This window comes from Malurus melanocephalus, unplaced genomic scaffold (genome assembly GCF_030028575.1).
Source record: "Malurus melanocephalus ecotype Western Australia unplaced genomic scaffold, MMel_1.1 scaffold_1103, whole genome shotgun sequence".
NCBI classification, from domain to species: domain Eukaryota; kingdom Metazoa; phylum Chordata; class Aves; order Passeriformes; family Maluridae; genus Malurus; species Malurus melanocephalus.
Window position 1 is genome coordinate 42758 of NW_026624335.1, and position 22646 is coordinate 65403.

The window sequence follows — 22646 nt, forward strand, 5'->3', positions numbered from 1 at the left end:
CATCCCATCCCATCCCATCCCATCCCATCCCATCCCATCCCATCCCATCCCATCCCATCCCATCCCATCCCATCCCATCCCATCCCATCCCAGTCCTTTAACCCTTTAACCTTTAACCTTGGTTCTCTCACCCTGCAGATAAACCGTCCCCCTGTGAAACTGAACCTCCTCACCTGCCAGGTGCGGCCTCAGGCTGAGGAGAAGAAATGCTTTGACCTGGTGACACGTGAGTGCCTGTGTTGGGGTGTTGTGGCTGGGTGAGATGTTTGACCTGAAGGCAGAGGCTGGGATGGGATCTCTCCCTTTTTGGAGTGGATTTTCCCTCTGAAACACCTTGGCACCCTCTTTAAATGCTTTTAATCTGGTTCTGGGTGTCTCCTAGGCTGCCTTTACAGATGAAGGACTGATCTCTCCAAAGAGATCCAGAAAGCTGAGACTAAAAGAGCTTGTGACAGGGCTCGGGTGATGGGAGAGTGATGTGCAGTGATTTAATTTGTAGTTAAGCAGCTCCTTTGAAGACATTGCAACTGATTCCTGCTGTCCTGGGTATCCCTAAATCGTAGAATCCTAGAATGGTTTAGGTTGGAAGCAACTTTAAAGGCTGTCTTCTTCCACCTCCTCTCCATGGGCAGGGACCCCTTCCACTAGACCAGGTTGCTCCAAGGCCTGTCCAAGCTGGCCTTGAACACTTCAAGGGATGTGGCAGACACAGCTTCGCCCTTTTCACCTTCTCTTCTCTCTCCCCATACCTGCAGACAACAGGACATACCACTTCCAAGCTGAGGATGAGCAGGAGTGTGTTGTGTAAGTGCTACAGCCCGTCCCTCCTCCTCGACATGCCAGATCTTGCTATGCCTTCCCTATCCTTCTCTTCCTCCTCCCTCCTGCCCAGGTGGGTCTCGGTGCTGCAGAACAGCAAGGACGAAGCCCTGAGCAATGCCTTCAAGGGAGACGGGGATAGCGGCGGGGCGGCAGCAGGCATAGGAATGGATGGCGGCGTGCAGGAGCTCACCAGGCTGGTCATCAGCGAGGTGAAGAACATGCCAGGAAACAAGCAGTGTTGTGACTGTGGTGCCTCAGGTATGTCAGGGCCTAGGGTATCCCCCTGCCCTGAGTGTGGGTCAGCTATCATGGGGGTCACAGCATCTTGGTGCTTGTGGTGCTGAGCCCTGCACTGCTCCCATTGCAGACCCTACCTGGCTTTCCAGCAACCTGGGCATCCTGACGTGCATTGAGTGCTCTGGTATCCATCGAGAGCTGGGTGTGCATTATTCCCGCATCCAGTCCCTCACTCTGGATGTTCTCAGCACCTCCGAGCTGCTGGTGAGCTGCTCCCTGAGCCCAGAGGTTTCTGGGCCACTGGGAATCACCCTCTGTGGCTCCCAAACCCCCTGGGCTGCAGGGTTCATTCCTTCTCCATCCTATCTGTCTCCAGTTTGCTCCAGGGCTTGCAAACTTGCCTCAGTTTACCCAGGGCAGTGGTCTGGGCAAGGGGTCTCTGCAAAGCCGTTTGTTAAGTGGGGTCGGCTTGCAGCTCCCCAGGATTTTCTCCCTCCTAAAACAGACTTCCCTTGCTGTAAGAGAGGGTCATCCTGGAAGATGCTGCTCTGGGAAAGTTCTGGGAGGATCCAGTGGATTCCTTCCTTCTGGGATGGGATCTGGCTGGAGCTGGGTGAGTGTGGCCAAGAGGATTTGTGTCCCTCTGTCCCTCTCTCTCCATAGCTGGCCGTTAGCATCGGAAACACCCGCTTCAATGAGATCATGGAGGCCACGCTGCCCGCACAGGACTGTCCCAAGCCCTCGGCCAACAGTGATATGTAAGTCAGGGGCTTGGGTGGGCTGGGAAGAGACGGGGGAGGAGGAATAGGAGTGCATGGTGTGTGCCCTGTCCTYGTCCCCATGCTGCCACTGCCCATCAGCTCTAAGACAGCCCTGGGATGAGGTATCCTGGTGTCATTGCTGGATTGTGGTGGGGATCGGCACCTCTTTGGAGATTTACCCTTAATCCTGATGCTTCAGGAGGAGGCAGAAGCACAGGGCTCCATCCCCATGGCTCCATACCCATCCAAGCCAACTTTCCGGCAGGGCTGCCCGCAAGGAATACATTGTGGCCAAGTACATGGAGCGACGCTTCGTGCAGAAAAGTGGCCGGGATGACCCCCACCGCCTCTGGGAAGCCATTCGAGCCCGTGACCTCCTGGGCCTGCTTCGGGCCTTTGCCGAGGGGCATGACCTAGCCAGGCCCCTGGCCAGCCCTGAGGGTCAGGTGAGCCCTGCACCTGACAGGGAATGGAYTTTTCCTCTCCTGATGCCCGTGCTCGGGCTTGTCCTGAGCTTTGAGCAGGGATGTGCTATTGGGAAAATAAGCATCCTCAGGCGCAGCTTCTTTCACTCCTACTTGTAGGAGATGAAGCATTGTTGAGGCCAGCTCTCCTCTCCCTTCCAGTCTTGGGAGATGAAGCATGCTTGGGTTCAGCTCTCCTTTCCCTTCCATCTTGGGGACGATGAGCGTCTGTGTGTCCAGCACTTGTTTTCCCTCCATTCAGGGGGGAAGATGAGTATTCTTGGATTCAGTACTCCTTTTCCCTTCATCCTGAGGAAGCTGAGCATTCTCAGGGTCATCTCTCCCTCCCATCCCTTGGCAGGATGCAGGTGAGCTGCCACTACACATGGCCGTGCGCCATGCTGACAGATCATCCCTTCCCCTGGTGGACTTCATCATCCAGAATGGGTGGGTCCCCACGTGCTCCCAGTGTTCCCTGCCCCTCTCCCTTACGGGAGGACAGTGCAGGGTGTTTGTGTGTTCTTGAGCCTTGACTTTCCTGCCATTTTCCCTCCACAGGGGAATGCTGGACCAGGTGACACTGGATGGGAACACGGCCTTGCACTATGGTGCGCTCTACAACCAGCCCAACTGCCTCAAGCTGCTGCTAAAGGGCAAAGCCGCTTTCACCACAGGTATGGGGGTTTTGRGGTTCTTTGGTGGGAGTGGTAAGGCTGTAACCTGAATTTGTCTCCCATTTTTCCCTTGGGCAGTGAATGCTGCAGGCGAGACGGCTCTGGATGTGGCGAGGAGGCTGAAGCACAGCGAGTGTGAGGAGCTGGTAAGGTGGGATGGAGGAATGGGGGAGAAGTTCAGCATGGGGAGAGGGGACCACTGCACCTGAGGAGGGCTGGCATGAAGGTGGAGGGCTGCTGAGACCTGTGCCTCCAGTGCCAAGACCCCTGTGGCCTGCCTCATCCTGAAATCCCCCYGACCTCCCCCATTCCTCTGGCAGCTGGAGCAGGTGCAGGCAGGGAAGCTCTCACTGGAAATCCATGTGGACTATGACTGGGAGCCTCCATCAGAGTTCCCCTATGACAGTGAGGATGAGCTGGAGGAGAAGGTACCTGTGAGATGTGGTGGGGGGCCCCCACATCCCCAATGAGGGAGCTGGGGGAGTGCGGACACTTTTGGAGGGATGGTAGCARTGGGACATCCCTGGAGCTGTGTGTGTGCTGACAGGTGAGTCCCCTTCAGCACTCCTTCAAGGGTATGTCACCGCTGGCCACCAGCCCCCTGTCTGCCTGCCCCCAGACCCGCTGGAGCTGCATGGGTATGGACATCACCAACAAGACCTATGAGAGCATCCTGGTGCCCTCGCGCCCTGCACCCCGCCGGGCCCACAGCGAGGAGATCCCCCCCCCACTGCCCCTCAAAAACCCTACACGAGGCAGCTCCCGCCCCAAACATGGCCACAGCCCCACAGGTGAGTCGGAGTGGGGGGTCACCACGGTGGGGCTGTGYCTTCACCCAGAGACCAAGTTTATTGTCCCCATTTCATGTGTTCCCCCAGAGCGCCCTGAACTGCCCCGGCAGGCATCGGAGCCCCACTTCTCTGGGCCAGTGGAGGCACTGGCACCGCGCAGTCTGTCTTGTGCCAGCAGCACAGGAGCCCTGGATGGCACCCTCAGCAGCCGCAGCCCCACCGAGAGCCAGCGGGCAGTGTACTGGGAGACACGCWCTGAGACGGACGCCAGCAGCAGCCGGCGGGGGCCAGAGCTGAGTGCCCCTTCTGGGCAGTCCCTGCCAGGCAGCACGGCCCTCGACATTCCCCCTGTCAAGTTCGGGTACAGATCCTGCTCTGCATTGGGGTTGYGTTTGATGTTGGGGGTATCATTGCACAATGCTGGTGGGTTGGCTTCAACCCACCACCCCCATGGGCAWGGGGCATCCCTGTGGAGCAAAGGGTCCCCACTCTCTGGGGTCTACAAGGAAGTTGATGGTGACCCTGGGATGCAGGGGGAGACAAGGGCAGCTGGGAGGATGCTGGGTTGTCTTTGGAGACAGTGACACAGATTATTTGGGGGAACACCAAGATCCTCTGCAGGTTATCATATAAATTTTTTCTCCCTTTTGGGAAAATATGGTGAGATGGGCTCACTTGAGGGAATATGGCTGCTGGGGACCTTTTCCGTCAGCATCCAATGGGCTGTTGGTGGGATGCAGTCTCATGGAGGGAGCCCTGGTTCCACTGAGACCTCACAGGAAGGACAGGAAGGGGGAAGGCACCAGTAGAGGAGGGGTGACACTTTCCCTGCTGTCACCCACAGCTCAGAGAGCACTCGCTCGTACCGGCGCATCAGCGGCGTGGTGGGCAAAGTGGGGTCGSCTGGGTGCCCCCAGAGCTCTGGTGGCCCTGAGGACCCCGCTCTCAGCAAGATGCTGCCTGTGCCCATGCCCAGGAGATTTGCTCCGGTAGGTGGAATCCTCCTCTCTGCATCCCCAAGCATCCCAGCTCCTCTTATTCTTGGGTAGCAGATGAAGTGATCAGGGGGTCATATCCCTGTTGCTGCTTTTTGGGTGGCCTCGGGGAGGTGYGTCACTCCCTTTTCACCCCATTTCAGGCCAAGGGGAGGCAGAAACGGGTGAAGGCAGTGGCAGACTGCAAGGGGGACAAGGCACGAGAGCTGACCTTCTCCAAGGGGGAGGTCATTGTGGTGACACGGGAGGAGGATGAGCAGAGCTGGGTGAGTCACCATGGCATAGACAGGTGCTGGGATCCCAGTCCTGGTCCTTTTCCCCCTCCAGTTCTCTTCTGAAGGACACTGAGTTTTTCTGGGGGTCATGGACTGGGGACCTGTGCCCCATGTGTGCATGGTGGAGGGCTGGGAGGGCTCCACTGATGTGTCACATCAACTTCGCCTCTCTAAATCCATGTTGGAGTTGGGCAGGAGAGAAGTTTTGGGGCTTGATGTCTCAAGATAAGACTGCCGCCCCCTGAACCCTCTCTCTGCATCCCCAGGTTGGCTTCATCGAGGGTGACGGCTCCCGCACTGGAGTCTTCCCCGCCAGCTTCGTCCACCTCTTGCAAGATTGACCAGCGGGAGGTAGCCCATTTGTTACTSTCCCCTTGTCTGGGACTAGAGGCTACTCCCTGCTGGGGACTTGGTAGAGCCAGACCACAAGGGACATGTGCCAGGACCCATGCATGCTCCCATTGCTCTCCCAGGGGGGCCCAGGGATTCCCCGCATGGGGAAAACCATCCGTCAATGGCAGCAGTGGGGAGCTGAGGGGCAGAGAATGGACGTGCTCACTGCATTGGTGGGCTGAGGTTTCTGTGCCAGCTCCTGCTCCCACTGCTCTTCCGTCCTTCCTGTGGGCTCTGCCCACCCCTAAGGTTTTCTTCTTCCTTCTGTGTAAGGAACTGGGAATGCAGGAGCTGTATTTGGTGTCCCTCACCCTCTGCCAGGTAGTCATGAAGCCAGCTCCCCATCCTGAGGGAAGCTGTAACCCTGAGCTTCCTTCTGTACCCCAACTGTGAAGCCTTTGGTATGGGCAAGAAATAGGAGAGGGTTTTTTTTGTGTCATCCCCCACCCCAGGCTCTGGGAGCTGCCTCGGCTGGTGTGGCTTGGGATGCTCTAAAGCTTCCCCAAATCTGGTAGCAAAATGCCAGTCCGTGATTTGGAGGGGGAGGAAGAATGTTTCAGGTGGTACCACAGAGCCCCTGCCCCATGTGCCTCATCTGGCGTGGGTGCTGGATCACTGCCCTGGCTCTGGAGGGCTCTCAGACAGGGTTTTGCAACTTTCTCTAGGATCAGGACACCCCTATGCCAGTCTCCCTTGTGAGCCACCTGCCTCCATATCCCCTCAATTTACCCTTTTCATTTCTGTGTCAAATGTTTCATCTCAAAAAAAAAGTCTTTTTTATTTAATGTTTTCTGTCTCTGGTTTCTAATAAACTGTCTCTTTTTTTAAGCATCTGGGTGTGTATGGGGAGCACAGCCCCTGACCTGGTATGATTATGTATCCCCAAGGCTTCCAGTCGCTGGCATCTGTGATCACCCCTGGGGCAGGGCTGGGACAGGGGAACTTTCCCAGTATGATGGGATGGATCCAGAGTGGGATGCTAGTCCTACAGCCATCCTGATGGGTGCTGGAGCAGGGACAGGCAAGGATGGCAAGGTTGTTGTCACCCATGCATCCCAATGGCTACCCATCCAGTCAGTCCTGAGGGGCTCCTGGCTCCCATCCCAGTCTGGCACACCATCAGCCCAGGCCTCAGCAGGGTTCTGCTGCGCTTCAAAGACTGTGGGACACGTTGGTGTGTCATTTGTCACTGCACAATCATGGAATGTTGGGAAGGGACCTTAAAGATCATTCCTTCCACTCCCTGCCTTTGGGGGGACACCTTCCACTAGACAAGGTTGCTCTGAGGCTGTCCAACCTGACCTTGGGCACTTCCAGGGATGGGATATTTTCAGTGCCAAAATACTCCAGTATGTGGAGTATTTCAATATAAGAACTATTCCTATATTCCGCATATATAGGAATATTCCAATACATGGAGTAGAAAGATTATTCCCCTGGGAATCTTGCTGCTGCAGGACGTCAACTAGAGGAAGGGCAGAGCTTGCGGCATGCTGCATTGTACCCGTGTCACTCACGATTCCCTGGCTAAGCTGTCCTGGCGGCAAAGCCCCATCTGGGGCCAGTCCCTCGGCACCCCGGGCTCCTCGTGGCCCCCTCAGCTGCGTGTCCCGGAGCGCCCCAATGTGTGCCTCCCGGCTCCTGCAGTCGTGGCTCGGCTATATTTAGCCCTCCCCCCGTGCTATTTTGCCTTCCTGGCAGGAGTTTATAACTGGCTGGGACAGCCCCACCTCCTTTCTGCTTTCTCTCCCTTCCCTTTCCTCCTTCCCCCCCCTTCTCTGCTCCCTCCCACCTGGCTGCCCGGGACCCCCATGCCAGCAGTGCCCCGCTGTGCCTGTTGCCACTGTCCTGCCTTGCTGGAGCTCCCGGCATGGGGCCTGCCGAGGAGCTGGTCCGGATTGCCAAGAAATTGGACAAGATGGTGGCCAGGAAGAGCATGGTAAAGTGTCTGAGCTCCTCGGGGCATATTTACACACGTGTGTTTGCACATGTGTGTATTTATACACAGGCATATTTACGTACGTGCCTATTTATACATGTGCATATTTACATGCATGTTTGAATGTTGCCGCGTGGCTTGGGAAAGGGGGAGGGGGGTTTACTGTTCACACCCCTCATGTTGTGTCTGGAGGGGCTGAGTGGATTTAAGAGGTGCTGCCTGTGTCACCCAAGCCCAACCTCAGGATATCAGAGTCAGCACCCAGGGGATTTAATTTTGCCTCTAATTTGGGACTCTCCTGCACCCCATTGCTCCCAGAYATTGGGATTTGGGGATGAGGGGGGTTTGTCCCAAGGGTGGCAGCTCTAGACGCTGCTCAGCAGCACCAGACTGTCGGCAACAGGTGTTTGGCCCCTGGCCTGCTCAGCAACATCCGACCAGGGCCAGGGGCACGGGCCTGCACACGAGCAAGGGAAAGCTCTGGGCTGGGGTACATAATGCCCCCAGCCCCACGGGCGTGCAAAGGAAGGGGAGGGGTCAGTCGCTGTTTCCTGGGTTGTTTTGGTGGTTGTATGCTGGGTTGTTTTGCTGGGCGAAGCCAGGATCCACTCCTGCCACCCTTGTGCCGAGTGAAGATCCATCCTGGAATCCTGGTAAGCCAGTTATGTGTGCCAAGAGCAGCCCTCAGAGTTAATATTTGACCGTTTCCACTGGCCTTTGCCCCAACAAGGTGCAGGATCCTGGCCAGGGGGGCAGCACTGCCATCTCTCTGGATCTGATTGCTTTTTGGGATACCAGCCAATGCTTGGTATCCATCCAGATCCCATGGCTCTGCTTCCTGCTGGGAGGTACATAGAGGTCAAGGGACAGGGATGCTCCACACCTCTCCTGCTGCACTTTGCCAGGGTCCAACTACAGCACAGGAATGTCCCTGCACCCATCAAACCAGGCAGGGTCTAATCCAGCCCCTCATGGTGGGAGTCCATGGAGCTGGGTCCATGTGGCGGGGGATACCTGGGAGCCAGTGTCTGCTGCTGGGACTATAGAAATACCAGGGAGAAGGATGAGGAAGAGAGAGGGCAGGGGGAAGGCTCCATGCTGGACTCTCTTTAGCCCAGTCATTACTGCAGGAGACCAGGATGAACTCCTGGGGCTTGTGTCCCATGGACCCTCACACCCCTGGGTGGGGGACAATGGGGGTGCTCCCAGCCATCCTAGCTCCCAGCAGCCCAGATTTGTCTAGTGGATGGGGTTTTCCCAAGTTTTAAGAACAGCTCCCACTACCTAGCTGGACACATGACCTGGTACTGGGATGGTCCAGCAGGATTTGGGTGTGGGACTTTTCTATCGGTGTGTTGACACAGAGGGTCAAGCATTCGCAGGGGGCAGCTCAGGGCTGCTTTGGGTTCTTTTGTCATGCCCTTCCTTGGTGCTGCCTAGTGCTTCCTCAAGGACTCCTGTGGTTTCTCCCCTGCTGCAGGAAGGGGCGCTGGATCTGCTCAAATCCCTCAGCAGCTACACCATGACCATCCAGCTGCTCCAGGTGAGGGGGTTTGGGTGGGGGGACACACCRTGGGAATCACGCCCGCACATCCCTGAGGATGTGGCCCTGGTATGTATCCCCAGACAACACGGATCGGTGTGGCAGTGAACTCAGTGCGGAAACACTGCTCAGATGAAGAGGTGGTCGCCTCAGCCAAAATCCTTATTAAAAACTGGAAGCGGCTTCTGGGTGAGTGATACTGGGGGGAGGCAAGAACCCCCCAAAGCCTTAATTTTCCTTGGGCCATCGCCACACCTCAAACCCTAATGCTTTCTAGGGGGATGGAGTGGGATCTGTCCAGAGCTGGGATATGCAGGTTCAGTTAACCTGTAACCCAGATGCATGGATTTGGATTTTCCAGGGGCTTGTTCTCACTTCAGGACAGAGTGGTAGAAATCAGTGTGTGCCCCACCAAGGGCTGAGCACCTCCACAATCATTCCCCACCTCAGGAAGCAGCTCTGCAGGTACCCTGCGCTGGTTTTGGATGTGACTGTGACACCCAAATCCTTCCCCCAGAGTCTGCCACCACAAAGAAGGAGAAGGACGCATRTGGAGACAAGGAGAAGGACACAGAAGGAAAAAAGGAGAAGAAGAAAGGGCTGGATGTTTCCTGCTGCCCCAATGAGGATGTGAAGCATGGCAAGAACACGGCTGAGAAGCACAGGGAGAAGCGCAAGGAGAGGTGAGGGTTTCAGCCTGCTGCCAGGGGGTACCAGGGCTGATAGGAGACCACCTTCTCCTTGGTCCTTAAGAATTTAATCATCTCTGCCTACCCATGGATGGCGGCAGCACCTCTGGAGACCAAACTGCCTCTGGGGGAACACCAGGGTTCTTTCTGGAGGAGAAATGGCAATTTTTAATTTTCACTTCTCTAAAGCTAATTATTCCTTTGATGAGGTCAATTTGGACAGTACTCATCTAACCACATTCTGATCTCTCTGTCCCTAGGAAACCCAGAAAGTCTGACTCTCCTGCCATCACCACCCAGGCCCACTCTGCCAGTTCCAGGCTGGAGAGGTACCTGCAAAAGGAAACCCTGACCCTCACGCTGGGCTCTGCCAAGCACTGCCAGCCCAGGGGAGGCTTTTCTGGCAGCCTAGGGGTGGTGGGGCTCAGAAATGGGGGATGCAGATGGACAGGACTCAGCTCACAGGTTGCCAGACTATCCTGGAGTTGCTGAGAGCATCTCTCCCTTCCTTTGGGCTTCTGTGGTGAAGAGAGTCGGGTGATGGCCGGAGCCCCACTGTGTCCTTTAAGAAATCACCTCAGGATGGCAAGAAAGAGAGGTCGGTGCTGGGCTGGGYGAAGATGGCAGAGGCCAGACCCCAGCCCCTCACTGGGCTATGGGTGGTGTTGTGGACTGGTCCCAGTTGCTGCCTTCTGACATGGGGCTTGGTCCTGCCAGGAGAGCCTCTGCTGACTCCAGGGCCTCAGCTGTCTCCTCCTCTTCCTCCCCACGGAAGAGACTGTCAGGGGAGAGGTAAGGAGGGGGTGTCCCCGGGCAGCCTGGGGTTGCTTTTAGGGTACCCCTTGGGGATGCCCTCACCATGGAGGGGGTAAGAAGTGACTGGGAGCCCTGATCCTGCCATGGCACTGGCATATTCCCTGGGAGGAGAAAAGACTCCCTGGGGAGATTCCTGTTGGCTTCTGAGCACCCTCATTGATTATCTGGTGCCTGAGGTCCTGCCACCAGTCTCTGCCCCCTGTCCTGCTTGTCCCATCTCTGGTGTCATCCCCACTGTCCCATTCCGTGCCATTCCCAGGAGAGCATCTGTGGGCGCCAGCCTCTCTCCAGCTCCCACCGGCTTCTGGAGAAACTCCAGTGACAGCAAGGAGGAAAGGTAGGTGAGAGGAAGAAAAGTAGAAGAGACTCACTCCACTTCCAAAGGACCCTGGCAGGTCCCTGCAGTGGTGCCAGGAYCCTGCCACCTGCCTGTCCCTCTCCATGTGCCCCCACAGAACCAACAGCAGCAAGGCCAAACCTGAGACGCCACGGACCCCCACCAGTCCCTCCTTCTTTCCCAGCCCCTGCTGCCTGGCCCCCTGCTATCTCACAGGGGACTCAGTGCGGGACAAGTGCATTGAGATGCTGACTGCTACACTCCGCATGGACGGTGAGCAGTTCTGGGGGTGCTGGACCCCAGACTGGGCTGTTTCTCTTAYGGGACAGCCCTAGTAGGAGCATTCAGCTCCAAAAATAAGGAAAAGGAGGTTGGTAAGGTCTCTGATAAGGGGGTTGGATGTGAGGATGCATCTTTGTAAGGTTCAAGATAGGGTAAAAAAATAGGTATTTTAGAGATGGAATGTCTGGGATAAGTACAGGGGAAGAGGTGAGATTTTTGTGGGGAGGTACAGTGAGACCTGGCTGGTTTCACACCTGAATGTTACCCCTTGACCTCTCTACCCTTTAGATGACTACAAGGAGTTCGGTGTCAACTGCGAAAAGATGGCATCAGAGATTGAAGACCATATCCTTTGGGGGGCTAGGGGTCTCCAGGCTCCATCTGCTGGGGGGGCACACGTGGGCTCAGGAATGGTGCTGGGGACAGGACAGAGCSTGATCTGGAGGGTTGCAGGCTCTGCCGTGCTCGTTCCTGCAGAGGGAGCCCAAACCACGGTTAGAGGATGCTGAGGCTGAGGTGATGGTGAGCAAAGCATCCCCTGAGCACCCGCCTTCGTGCGGGGGTCTGTATGTCTCCCCCACCTGTGCCCTCTGGTCAGGGATCTTTCATCCCTGGGGAAATGAATCCAGCCAGAGTCTTTTCCTTGAGCCTGCTGTGGATGCCTCTGTCTCCTGCCAGACCCAGTCTGTCACAATGTACAGGCTGTGCCATGCTGGCAGGGATGGAGCCATCTCTGCCCACCCCCAACTCAAGTCCTGTGGTTCTCCTGGCAACCCCCTGAGACCGGGACCAACCCCAGGGTAGTTCCCCTCCTGGTGCACTTTTCGGTGCATCCCAAGCTCTGTGCCCAAAGCTGCCACATCAACCTGTCCATATCCATGTTCTTTGGGAGGAGGGAGTGGACTGAGTCCTCTGCAACATGAACTTTTGTCCCAGCACAGAGCTCGGTGACAGTCCCTGAGACCCACAGTCTCTCCTGGATGTAGACATTCCAAGGCAAAGCAAAGCTACCTCCCCCCCCACCCCCCATCTCAAGCTGCCATCTCTTAAAGCCAAGGATGGGGACRCATCCCCCAGGGAGGAAAGCCCCACTGAGATTAGCCACCTCCATGTGGCCGTTGGCCTTGGTGACAGCATGACACAAGCTGGCATCCCCCCACCTTGCCTCCTTGATTCCTTGACAGACTCCACATATCTTCCAGGAGCTGAAGAGCACGGACATGAAGTATCGCAACCGGGTGCGGAGCAGGATCAGCAACCTGAAAGACCCCAAGAATCCCAGTCTGCGGAGGAACGTGCTGTGCGGGGCCATCGAACCCAGCCTCATCGCTCGCATGACCGCCGAGGTGGGCAGTGGGGTGTGTGGGGCTGGTGCCCATGGATCACATCCATGCTGTTTCTGTGGTGCCCAAGTGCCGGGCCTTGCCTTGGTGCTGTCCAAAGCAGGCTGTCCCTGTTCCACCCCCGTGCTGGATGGGGCACAGGGAGCATCAGGAGAAAGCGGGCAGCACTGCCCAGTCCCCTCAGAGCCTTGCAGACCCCCAGCCCATCACAGAGCTGTGGGATGTCACACTGGCAGGAATCAGGCTGGAGAGTCCCCATTTGTCCTCCTCAATCAGGGACCACAAATCAATCTCTTCAGAAGCCCAGTTTCTGCTGTGGGGAGACGGATCCCTTCAGGTAGCAGCTTTACTTTCAGCATGGGGTGTTTTCTTCATCTGGATGGGTCTGAGCCCTCCAGCAAGCACAGAGAGCAGGATCAGTCCTGGTTTGGGAGAGGACAGGGAAGGTGTTGGACTGCGGTGCTTGGCTGTGAGCAGAGCCATGGCCACACTGACCCATCTGGGCCAATGCTGGTGGCAGGAGATGGCCAGTGATGAGCTGAAGAAACTGCGGAATGCCATGACCCAAGAGGCCATCCGGGAGCACCAGATGGCCAAGACGGGCGGCACTGTCACCGACCTCTTCCAGTGTGGCAAGTGCAAGAAGAAGAATTGCACATACAACCAGGTCAGGCCTGGTCCCCAGGGGATCCTGGCTTGGGGGACACCACAAGGGTCTCCGCTGACCTGGTGCTGCTCCACCCCAGGTGCAGACACGGAGCGCCGACGAGCCTATGACAACATTTGTGCTGTGCAATGAGTGTGGGAACCGCTGGAAGGTCTGTAACCAGCTGGGGAGAGGCTCTGGGCAACCCAACCCTTTCCTAGCCTCCAGGGATGGCAGAGCCCCCTGAATTGGTGCTTTAGGGCTCRGTGAGGGCTCACACCCTGCTCTGGGCTTTGCTTCTCCTGCAGTTCTGCTGACTCTGCYGGCGGTTTGGCTGGAGGGAACATGGTGCCATACAAGATGTTGTGACGCCACATTGGGCAGCTGGTGTGGGGAAGAGAGTGGCAGGGTGGCATCAGTCCCTAAACCCCAGGTCCTTGTTCCTTTGCATTGGGCTCCCTTGAATATTCTGGGCAACTGGCCTCTGGCAAAGTCAAGTTTGCTCGAGAGGGTCCCTGTGAATTCAGTGGTTCTTCCCTGTAAATATCTGTCCTTTTCTTGGGCTGCACTGGGATCCCACTGGGAACAGACTCATTCCTGGAAAGGGAGACTGGTACAACACGAACAGCATGTCCTTCCCTGAGAGAAATCTGCATTTGGATGATTTTTGGGCAGGATAAACACTGCTCCATGGACACAGGGCTATGCCTGGGGGTCTGACGGTGGGAGAGGGCCAGGTTTAACCCAAACACCTTCATCACCTAAATGTACACAGAGGGAGGACATGGAGGACACAGGGTGGTTGCAGTGTGTTCAAATGGTGTTGGGATGCCACCATGCTATGTGACAAATTTACCATCCATCCTGGCTTGAGGGCACTGTGTCCTAGGAGAGAAGGAAGGATGGCAGGAAGAGGAGTGAGGAAAAATCCCTCCAGCCAGAGCAATAAAGGTGTGAACCATCTCTGTAGCACAGACTGTTTCCTAAGGTGGGTCTGGGACCTCTGCCTCAGTTTATAGCTCCCCAGCTTGAGCCTCAAGATCCCTCACCGAGCTTCAGCATGTCTCATATCCACCAGCCCCAGCTTGGGATAGAACTATGGCTTGATGTTCATCCATCACTTGACTGGTGATTAAAGACCTTTACTTAAGGCTGGAGCAGCTCTCTGGCTTGGTCTGGGTTGCAGGCTGCCCCATGTCAGGGCAGAACCTCCACCAACAGCTGGGAGGGCTGTCCAGGGAAAAAGCATCAGGGACCAGCTGGGAGGCATTCCTTTGGCTACTGGAGTTCTGGGATGGAGGCTTCTGGCATGGAGACCATCCCTCGTTACCACCAGCCTCCTCCAGTGACAGTGAGGTGTGGTGAGGACATAGGAAGGTCATGATGACCGTGGTGACCATGGATGGGATGAGGATGCTGCTCCCATGCCTGCATGAGCCAAAGGGTGAGAGCAGAGAAGGATGATGGAGCTGTTAATGAACCCATCACTAATATTTTAATCTTGGGCTGAGGTGTGAATTTTTTTCTCAGGCAGTGCTGTTTGCACCCAGACTTGGGTGCTAAACCCTTGGTGTCAGGGGGTCCCTGCTACCCCAGAGCCCCTTGAGAGAACTCTCTGGGCTGTGATGCTTGTTAGTATGCTGAAGTGATTAATGAGCTTCCAAGGCAATTATTAATGTTTGTGAGAGTGCATGTGGCTGCAATTAAGAAATATAGTGGGTTGTAGGAGATGAATAAAACATTAGCATGACCTTGAGCTGTGAGTGGAGTGCAAAAGGGGCAGGACTGGGGATCCTGGCTGTCCCCAGGGTAACACAGGACACATTTGCCAGGACAAGGTTGAAACAGGGATTTAGACCTATTTTTTTTWATGTTTTTTTTGTAGTGCAGTCCAGTAGAGGTGTTTGGGTGATACCAGAGGGAGACAGACTCCAGACACAGTCTGATGGATCTCCTAGCATCCCTCTCCRTACCTTTCTGTCCCTCAGTGGACATGTCCCCAGGGAAAATGTCACCCTGCTCCCCCTCCCATGATTTTCTGGGAAATCCCAGAGAAGGAAAGGGAGAAGCAAACTGGAGAGCTGGGAGAGCAGGGGCTCCCCTGATGTCCATGCAGGGATATGCATCCCCATCCCTCCCTCTCCCCACTGGGAGAGTTTTTCCACTTGCCTGGGCTGGAGGAACTCATGGTCCTGAGGAATGCTCCAGCCTCGGGGCGGGGGGACGATGCAGGATGTGTCCCCCTATGGCACAGCAGGTGCCTCTGGGGCAGGGGACAGTGAGGGCTCTGGTATGCAGCTGTGTACAGGCTCCATTCCACAGGCTGAGCTTCTGACCTGCTCCACGGGATTTCAAAAATCCAATTCCCAAATTGGGAACTGAGTCCCCCAGGATATCCTGCCATCCCTTCCCCACCCCTAAGCTCCAGGGGTCCCCGGAGCTTTCCCCTCTCTTCTCTCCAAGTGATGGTCTCCTCTTCCCCTCCACATCCCCCAGCCTGGTGAGGAAGAGGAGCAGGAAAGATCCCTGGCAGCTGCCTGTCCTGCCAGCACTCAACTCTCTCTTGAGCTCTGAGGAAGTGGGCACTTCAGTTCTTATTTCTTATCAGTGCTGGAGACGTGAAACCATGGCTGCACCAAAAAATGTTAATGCTGGCCTCCCGTGCCTTCTGCAGGCAGGAGGCTCAGACCAGGGCCCTCAGGGCCTCTCTCACAGCCCCCACCTTGGGCTGGTCATCACCATGCAATGATGGAGAGGCCCTCCATGGTCCCTGCCAGGGGACCCCGAGGCTCCAGGTCTGGATGCTCCAAAGCTTCAGCAGAGGCTGGTGCTTCTTTCTGCCTCTCCCTCCATGAATTAAAGAATCATTTCAGTTGCAAAAGACCTCCATGATCTGTCCAACTGCTCCCCCAGCACTGACAAGGCCACAACTAACCATGTGTGCCCAATGCCACATCCACACACCTTTTAAATCCCTCCAGAGATGATGACTCCAATGAGATAGTCTTCCATCAGATGGAGATTTTATATTCAACCTCCAACCTGTAACACTTTAAACAACCCCACAGAGTGTCCCATCCCAGCCATACTTCCCCATGAAGAAAGGTACCTCACAGGAAGTGCACCATCCCACTACTGGTGCCACCAGACCACATCCCTTCCCCAGGGACTGCTGTGAGCAACCTCAGGGACACCTTGTTCCACAGGATCCAGTATATGGCTGGTTTTACTTCGCAATCCCAGCTTGCCCAGGGGTGATCCCCCACTGTACTCCAGCCTCACCAAGCTCGCTTACAGCACAGGGCTTTGCTGCTGCCCTTCTCCCCCACATTTTTTCAGCCTTGACAAAAAAATCAGCAGTTTGCTGTTCTGTGGTTTCCTTGGTAACCCCATTTCCCCATCCTCTTGTTTTATGCATGTATAACCTCCCCCAGCCCTGGTCACCAACCCCCAAAGCACAGTGGCAGGTCCTTGTGCACAGGGATGGAGCAGGAGGTGGTGTGTCCTGTTCACCATCAGGACGGCTGATCCCAGTGGGACCCTCGACAAGGGCTTCCCAAGCACTTGTACTTCTTGGAAAGGGAATGGAGCAGCTGGTGGTAGTTCATGTCTGAGTTGAACTGAACTGAATTAAAGCAGTTTTGGAGCCAGTCTTTACTGCTCCATGAGGGTTCTCGTGCTCCTGCTGTGCACAGGTTACCCAGAGAAGCTGTGGCTRCCCCCATCCTTGGAGGTGTTTCAAGCCAGGTTGCACGGGGCTTGGAGCAACCTGGTCCAGTGAAAGGTGGCCCTGCCCAAGGCAGAGGGTCGAATGAGATGAGCTTTAAGGTCTCTTCCAACCCAAACCATCCCATGATTCTGTGACTGGCAGCCTCTGTGACAGACTGAGTCGATTCCCTTGCTTCCAATCAGTAAGTAACAATCCCTTAGGCACAGGTACTCACTGTCTCCCCAGGCCTCAAACCCATATGCAATATTTTTCTGGTGACAGACTCAGGCTCTTGGCACGACTCATTTTGCCGTTTTCAGTAGACAGGATACTGATCTCCTGGGAAAACCACTGTGGCCAGCACAGAGCCCATCACCTCGCCTCTGCATCACAGCTGCTCCCACAGATGATGTCCCCGGTGTGATGCTCAGCACGGTGGGCACAGGGCAAGGGGCCAGCCCTGCGCAGGAATTGGGCTGCTTTCCTTTAAAAAGCAAGAAAATGCAGCATTGGATGCAGGGTTTTGGGTCTGCATTCCATAGGAGTGATTGTCAAAGGATGCAGCAGCGTTGTGGTCTCTCAAACACCTGGAGGAACCAGGCAGGGGTGTCTAGCAGGACACTCCAGGCACTGAATGGCACACAAACTGAAAGCACTGAAATAGAAGGAAAAAATTGCTGAGTCTCTCAGCGCTGGTTCCAGCCCCAGATTGGGATACAAATGGAATTTCCTTTCTCTTTCATTGTTCTGCCTTGATGTGAGTCAATAAACTGCTTTGGCGAAGCTCTGGAAAAATCAGTGATTGCCCAAGACAGCCACATGACCCAGTCTCAATCTTCAGACAAGCCAAAATACTCGGAGCAAAGTCAAGAATTTGAGCTAACTGGATATTTCCTTTGGAATGTTTTTCCTGAAAAAAAAAAAAAAAAGAAGGTAGGAAAATCAGTTTTCATCTGCAATGTTTGCAGTCCACTGGAAGGAAATGATTCGTTGAGGTGTATGGCTGCAATTCGGCAGCCCAGGCTTTGTGATGATTAAAAGCATCAGAAGAGTCCAAACTGGACCCAAACCCTTATTTCTAAAGTGAAACATGTTGCATGGAAAATTACAGAATATACTTTTCTTAAAGAAAAATCCCGTGCACTTTTGTTTCCTGGCTTGAGAGGTTTGCTGAGTCTGCAAAGCACTTTGATCTCAGCCTTCCTGAAATCACAGTGCTTGGCACAGRCCATTTTTTCCCCCCTCCTTTAGCTGAATAGGCAGAGAACTAGCAAAGATCACCCATTAAAAGCAAAAATCTGTCCACAAAATACATTTTTTTTCTCACTTTCAGCTAGAATCATGCACGGTCTTCCCTCTTACAGCCAGAATGAAGAGGATGTGAGGGAAAAAAATCCCCAATAAATGCTATAAAACCCCCCAAACTCCCTCAAACCACACAAATTCCCATCTCTGTGCTTCCCACATTAGTAGGTCGACCTAAATATGACAGAGGRAAAAAAAACCACATTGGCTTTTTCGCCTGACACTTATTTTTCTCCCTGTCAGGAGCTCTCGGGCACTTGGCAATTAGGAGCTGCAGATTAATCTGAAGTGATATAATGAAGTGCCAGGCAGCTGGAGGACAGAGCTGGGAGCTGGTGAGCAGGGGTTGGGAGGGGATATTGTTCTACAGATTAACATGGTTTAGGACGGGTTTAGTGCAGGTAGAGCACCCAGGATGATGGGAAGGAGGAGGGGGCTGGAAGGCTCAATGAGATATTCAGGCTCATTCCCAACCCCTGATCCTCTGCATCCAAACTTATGGACCGGGCAGGGCTTGTATTGCAGAGGAAAAATTATCTTTGCACATTTTCAAAACCTAATTTASTTGTAATGTCCCCAAAGTGTCTTTCCACCTGCTTTGCAACATCCCAGAGTCTCCCAGCTGCAGTGAATTATTTATTGAGGAAAAATGTCCCAGGGGAGCAGGCTGGATGGTTCCCAACATCTTCCCCTAGCTCTATCTGTACCTCCTTTCACAGAGTCATAGAATCACAGAGTTGTTGGAGTGTGAGGGGTCCTCAAAGTTCGTCCAGTTCCCCCCCTGCCATGGGCAGGGACACTTTCCACTATCCCAGGTTTCTCCAAGCCCTGTACAGCCTGGTCTGGAACACTTCTGGAGATGGGGGAACTGCAGCTTCTCTGGGCAATGTGTGCCAGGGCCTCACAACCCTCACAGGGAAGAATTCCTTCCAAATATTCCTTCTAAACCTGCCCTCTGGCAGTGGGAAGCCATTCCCCCTTGTCCTGTCACTCCAGACCCTTGTAAATAGTCTCTCTCCATCCTCCTTGTCAGTTCCTTCAGGTGCTGGAAGACCACAATTAGGTCACCTCAAAGCCTCTTTTCCACTCTGAACAACTGTCAGCCCAACTGTCTCAGCTCTTCGTCTTTTCTCCAAGGTGCCCAGAAGCCTGAAAGTCAAGAGCAGCTGTCAGGTACCTAGGTCCACATTCTTCCAACAAACTGCCTCATCTTTCCAAAATGAGAATATAAATCGCTCCTCCTGTAACGACACCATTACGCTGGAGCTGTGCCACCAGTGCCAGCCACTCACAGCAAAACCATTACCCACAGCAGCCAATTTATTCCCGACTCTGGAAGGGTCAGCAACCATCAGGAAGCAAATGCTAGTTACTAGCACTGTGCAAAGCAGCCTGGCCCGGCATGGTGTGTAATTAGGGAGCCAACTGCACCCGCCACAGTGACAGGGCTGTGGGGAAAGGGGCTATGGAGCAGCCACCAAGGAGGCACCTGCTGCAGCTCCCGACTATAACTCAGGATCAGGGCACTAACTGAATTGGAGACGTGTGTGTCACACTGCCATCAGGAAGGCTGTGACATTCTGCACGTCCCCACATCCTTCTGATCTCTACACCACCCTCCCTAGTCCAGTGCCCATCCCTGCTGTCCCCTCGACGTGATCCCTCTGCTCAGCTGTTTTGCAGGTAAAYGTGACATTTCCTTGGGACAGAAGAGATGTTTGGAATATGAAAACTCCAGGTGGTGGGAGATGCAGAACCCAGGGAGATATCATGTGCTAATGCCCTTACATCTCTGCTGCGGTGAGTCATCCAGGCCCTCTGAGGATCCCGACTGTGCTTGGATACGGAGAAGGTAGAAGCACAAGGCAAGAGTTAAAATTGCTTTGCTCAGAAGATATCTTGGTTACAGCAAGGAATAAAAATTGTCCCCTTGACACCCACCCCCTGYTCTGGCCCCACAGGCACAGGGAGGAGGGATGTTGTGCTGTTGAGTGGGTAAGATGGGCCTCATTTATCAGAGAAATGGAAACAGCCAAGACAGATGGGAGCAGGCACCTGATGGTATCATGCTACAAACTGAAGCAAAGCAAGCACTGACAAAGGGCTGCAGGAGGAATCCCTGGAGGTAACTGCATTGGGGGGGCATCAACAGGAATGTTCATCACCAACCAACAAGTGATGCTGAGCTTTTGGGGATGAGCCCGGCCCCAGTGTTGAGCCATCCATCACCCTTCCTGACACAGGATTCCTTGAACAACTCCTGCCTTCAGGACTTGCTGAGAATCTTCAAAACCTCCCAGGATCCTGTCATAGACCTGAGCATCACTTCAGGACCTGCTGCCTGTGGGCCCACACTGTGAGGGGACATGCTGGTCGCTGTCCTGCTCCACAGTCAGGCTGCTGCCCTGCCCAAGCTAAGCATAGGATAAGGAGAGCTCCTAGATAACCTGCAAAAGAGCCTCAATCACATGTTTAAACCCCCCCGTAACCACCACTGCTCTGATGCCATTGCTTCCCTGGGCTCCACATCTTGACTCCTCCTGGCAGGGAATGGCTGGCACAAAAACAAAGAGCTGGGTGGGAGCTGATGCTCTTTTCTGCCGCTCCTGATACCTTCAGGTCCAAAGCACCCAAATCTCAATCCTTCAGCCCCAAACCAAACCTGATCCAAAGTTTCCTGTGCTTTTCCACCAGGTTTCCACGGAAAGGAGGTTTTTTTGTCCTCTCCCAACTCCAAATCAAATCATCCTATGGACTTTTGAAGGAGCATGAACAAGCAGAGGAAAGAACTGGGGTCTCRGTCCAGAGCAAGAGGCACTGAAGTTGTGCTTTGTGATTTGGCACTTAGAGAGCAGCAGGATTGTAGCTGACCTGGATTCCCAACATCAAAGACAGCACCCACTTCCTCCCCAGCACCTCCAGAACCCTCCAAGGAGGTGAATCAAGGAGCTGAACAGCCACGTGTCCATCCCATCCTGGCACTGGCACCCAGGAGTACAGGTGATGGAAAGAGCATCCCCCTGCACTGTGGCTCACAGCTAAAAAGCTGTAGAAAAATGTAAAATTTATGTGCTGAGAAAGAAACCTGCCTCCTCCATGATCAGAGGGTTGAAGGTGGTCCAGGGGGTTTAAGCCATGTCTGGCCCATCTGGCTGGCACAGCGATAGACAATGACAAATCTCATGTCAGACTCATAGAAGGCAAACAAACAGACCTTATTGCTCAGAAAACCTGGCCCTGACACTCTTCCCTGTCCCTTGATAGTGCTACATGTGCCCATGACCACAGGTTCCTTGGCCCTCCAGCATGCCACGACTAGCCCCAGGCACCAGGACACAGAATCCCCATGTCTCAGTCTCAAAGGACCTGCTCCCTGTCCAGGAAAACCCAGGCCTAGCCCCTCGGGGAGCCCAGGGGTCACATTGATACAAATTCCTTTCAACAGCAGCAAAAAGCTTTATTCTTGCAGCCTGGCTCTGTCTGGGAGCAGCATCCTGCCCTGGATCCCCCCCTCCCCATGATGGTTCATTTATGAGATGACTCACAGGTTGTTAATGCTCCCGACGCGCATGGGATGCAGGCAGCGCTGCCATCTCCGAGTGCCAGCTGGGGTGGGTCACAGCCCGGGCTCCCAGCTCCCCAAAATCCAGGGAGACACTGTGTGTTCCCAATCAATGCTTCATTGTCAGACAAAGGCAGCCCAGAGCGGCGCCAGGGGATGGTGAAAATACCCAAATATGCAACAATCAGGGAAAAAGGCTCCTGTAGGGATTGAGTTCCCTGGGGATGGGGTGTGATGCCCATCCTTCCTTTGCCACCAGCAGGCTTGGTACCCACGAGCCATTTGCTGTTACTGTCCCTGTCCCCATCACAGCCATGGGGCCAGGCAGAAGCCTGGGTGAAGGAAAAGGGCTCATTAACCCCTCCAATAAAATAATTATTTTTGAGTAATTTTTCATGGAAAAGGAAGAACCACCCAGTAATTGTAAGGGCCACTGGTGCCCCCAGCCCTGGGTGGGAGCAACAGGCTTGGGGCAGGCTAGCACTGTCACCAGCTTTGAGCCTGGCAGGGGCATAGTCCCTCTCTTGTCCCAAGAACATCTCAAGGATACCAGTGACATCACCCTGGAGACATCACTGACCTCTGGGAGAGGGATTGTTGCCTGCAAGGTAGTGAGCAGAGATTTTCCATTCAACCTCTGGACTCAACTCCAATTCCGACCTCCTCAGTGTGCAAACACCCTGCCCTCAGAGACAGCCTCTTCACACACAATGCAGAGGAAATAATGCTGCAAACCCCCCACCTCACATGCAGCCACGCAGAATGGTGAAGCAGAGAAGAATCTCATCTAATTTTAACTCCCCTGATGGACAGGCTTTGTTCTTTATAACAGCTGCCCCGCAAGGTATGAAAACACTCAGATATGTTGACGTGGGAAAACAAAACACACAAATCAGCCCATTTTCCTCTTCAAGGCAGATTTATCTGGAGCTGTCAGTGGAGGCAGGGGAAGTGATAAGCCCTGGGGAGATGGGGGAGCAGCCTGGACTTGCAGCTGGGTGGTTACCAATGTGGTTGGGCTGATGCTCTTCGAGCATCTGGTCCTTTCTATCCCAAGCCCCAA

The 22646-nt window shown here is 54.5% G+C and overlaps 2 protein-coding genes across 10 annotated transcripts in view; both read left to right on the top strand.

The window, feature by feature from the left end:
• The window catches only part of ASAP3 (ArfGAP with SH3 domain, ankyrin repeat and PH domain 3), a 17832-nt gene extending 11587 nt beyond the window's left edge, over positions 1-6245 (top strand). For 2 of the 6 annotated variants that reach the window (XM_057386948.1, XM_057386953.1), the window contains 15 exons: positions 139-226; positions 756-804; positions 893-1080; positions 1190-1323; positions 1723-1817; positions 2086-2266; positions 2447-2652; positions 2843-2958; positions 3037-3104; positions 3279-3386; positions 3506-3749; positions 3837-4110; positions 4594-4738; positions 4888-5010; positions 5286-6245. In XM_057386948.1, coding sequence (XP_057242931.1) covers positions 139-226; positions 756-804; positions 893-1080; positions 1190-1323; positions 1723-1817; positions 2086-2266; positions 2447-2652; positions 2843-2958; positions 3037-3104; positions 3279-3386; positions 3506-3749; positions 3837-4110; positions 4594-4738; positions 4888-5010; positions 5286-5360 — 2094 coding nt within the window. In that variant the 3' untranslated portion in view covers positions 5361-6245. Of the gene's footprint in view, positions 1-138; positions 227-755; positions 805-892; positions 1081-1189; positions 1324-1722; positions 1818-2085; positions 2267-2446; positions 2732-2842; positions 2959-3036; positions 3105-3278; positions 3387-3505; positions 3750-3836; positions 4111-4593; positions 4739-4887; positions 5011-5285 lie in introns of all 6 variants that reach the window. The other 4 variants (XM_057386951.1, XM_057386954.1, XM_057386950.1 and 1 more) reach the window with 3 other exon arrangements.
• Positions 6246-7083: 838 nt separating this feature from the next.
• On the top strand, positions 7084-21905 carry TCEA3 (transcription elongation factor A3). Of its 4 annotated transcripts, none has more exons than XM_057386958.1 (16): positions 7088-7351; positions 8832-8894; positions 8978-9083; positions 9412-9577; positions 9844-9912; positions 10113-10181; positions 10301-10375; positions 10659-10736; positions 10855-11009; positions 11307-11362; positions 12209-12364; positions 12882-13028; positions 13108-13179; positions 13316-19194; positions 19694-20146; positions 20716-21901. In XM_057386958.1, exons 1-14 carry the CDS (start codon positions 7283-7285, stop codon positions 13322-13324), a joined length of 1290 nt encoding a protein of 429 aa, XP_057242941.1. In that variant the 5' UTR covers positions 7088-7282; the 3' UTR covers positions 13325-19194; positions 19694-20146; positions 20716-21901. The 4 variants fall into 4 exon arrangements, with proteins under 4 accessions (XP_057242939.1, XP_057242941.1, XP_057242942.1 ...); XM_057386959.1 differs by having other exon boundaries at positions 13316-18356; positions 20716-21896; XM_057386957.1 differs by having other exon boundaries at positions 13316-20146; positions 20716-21905.
• Positions 21906-22646: the final 741 nt, after the last annotated feature.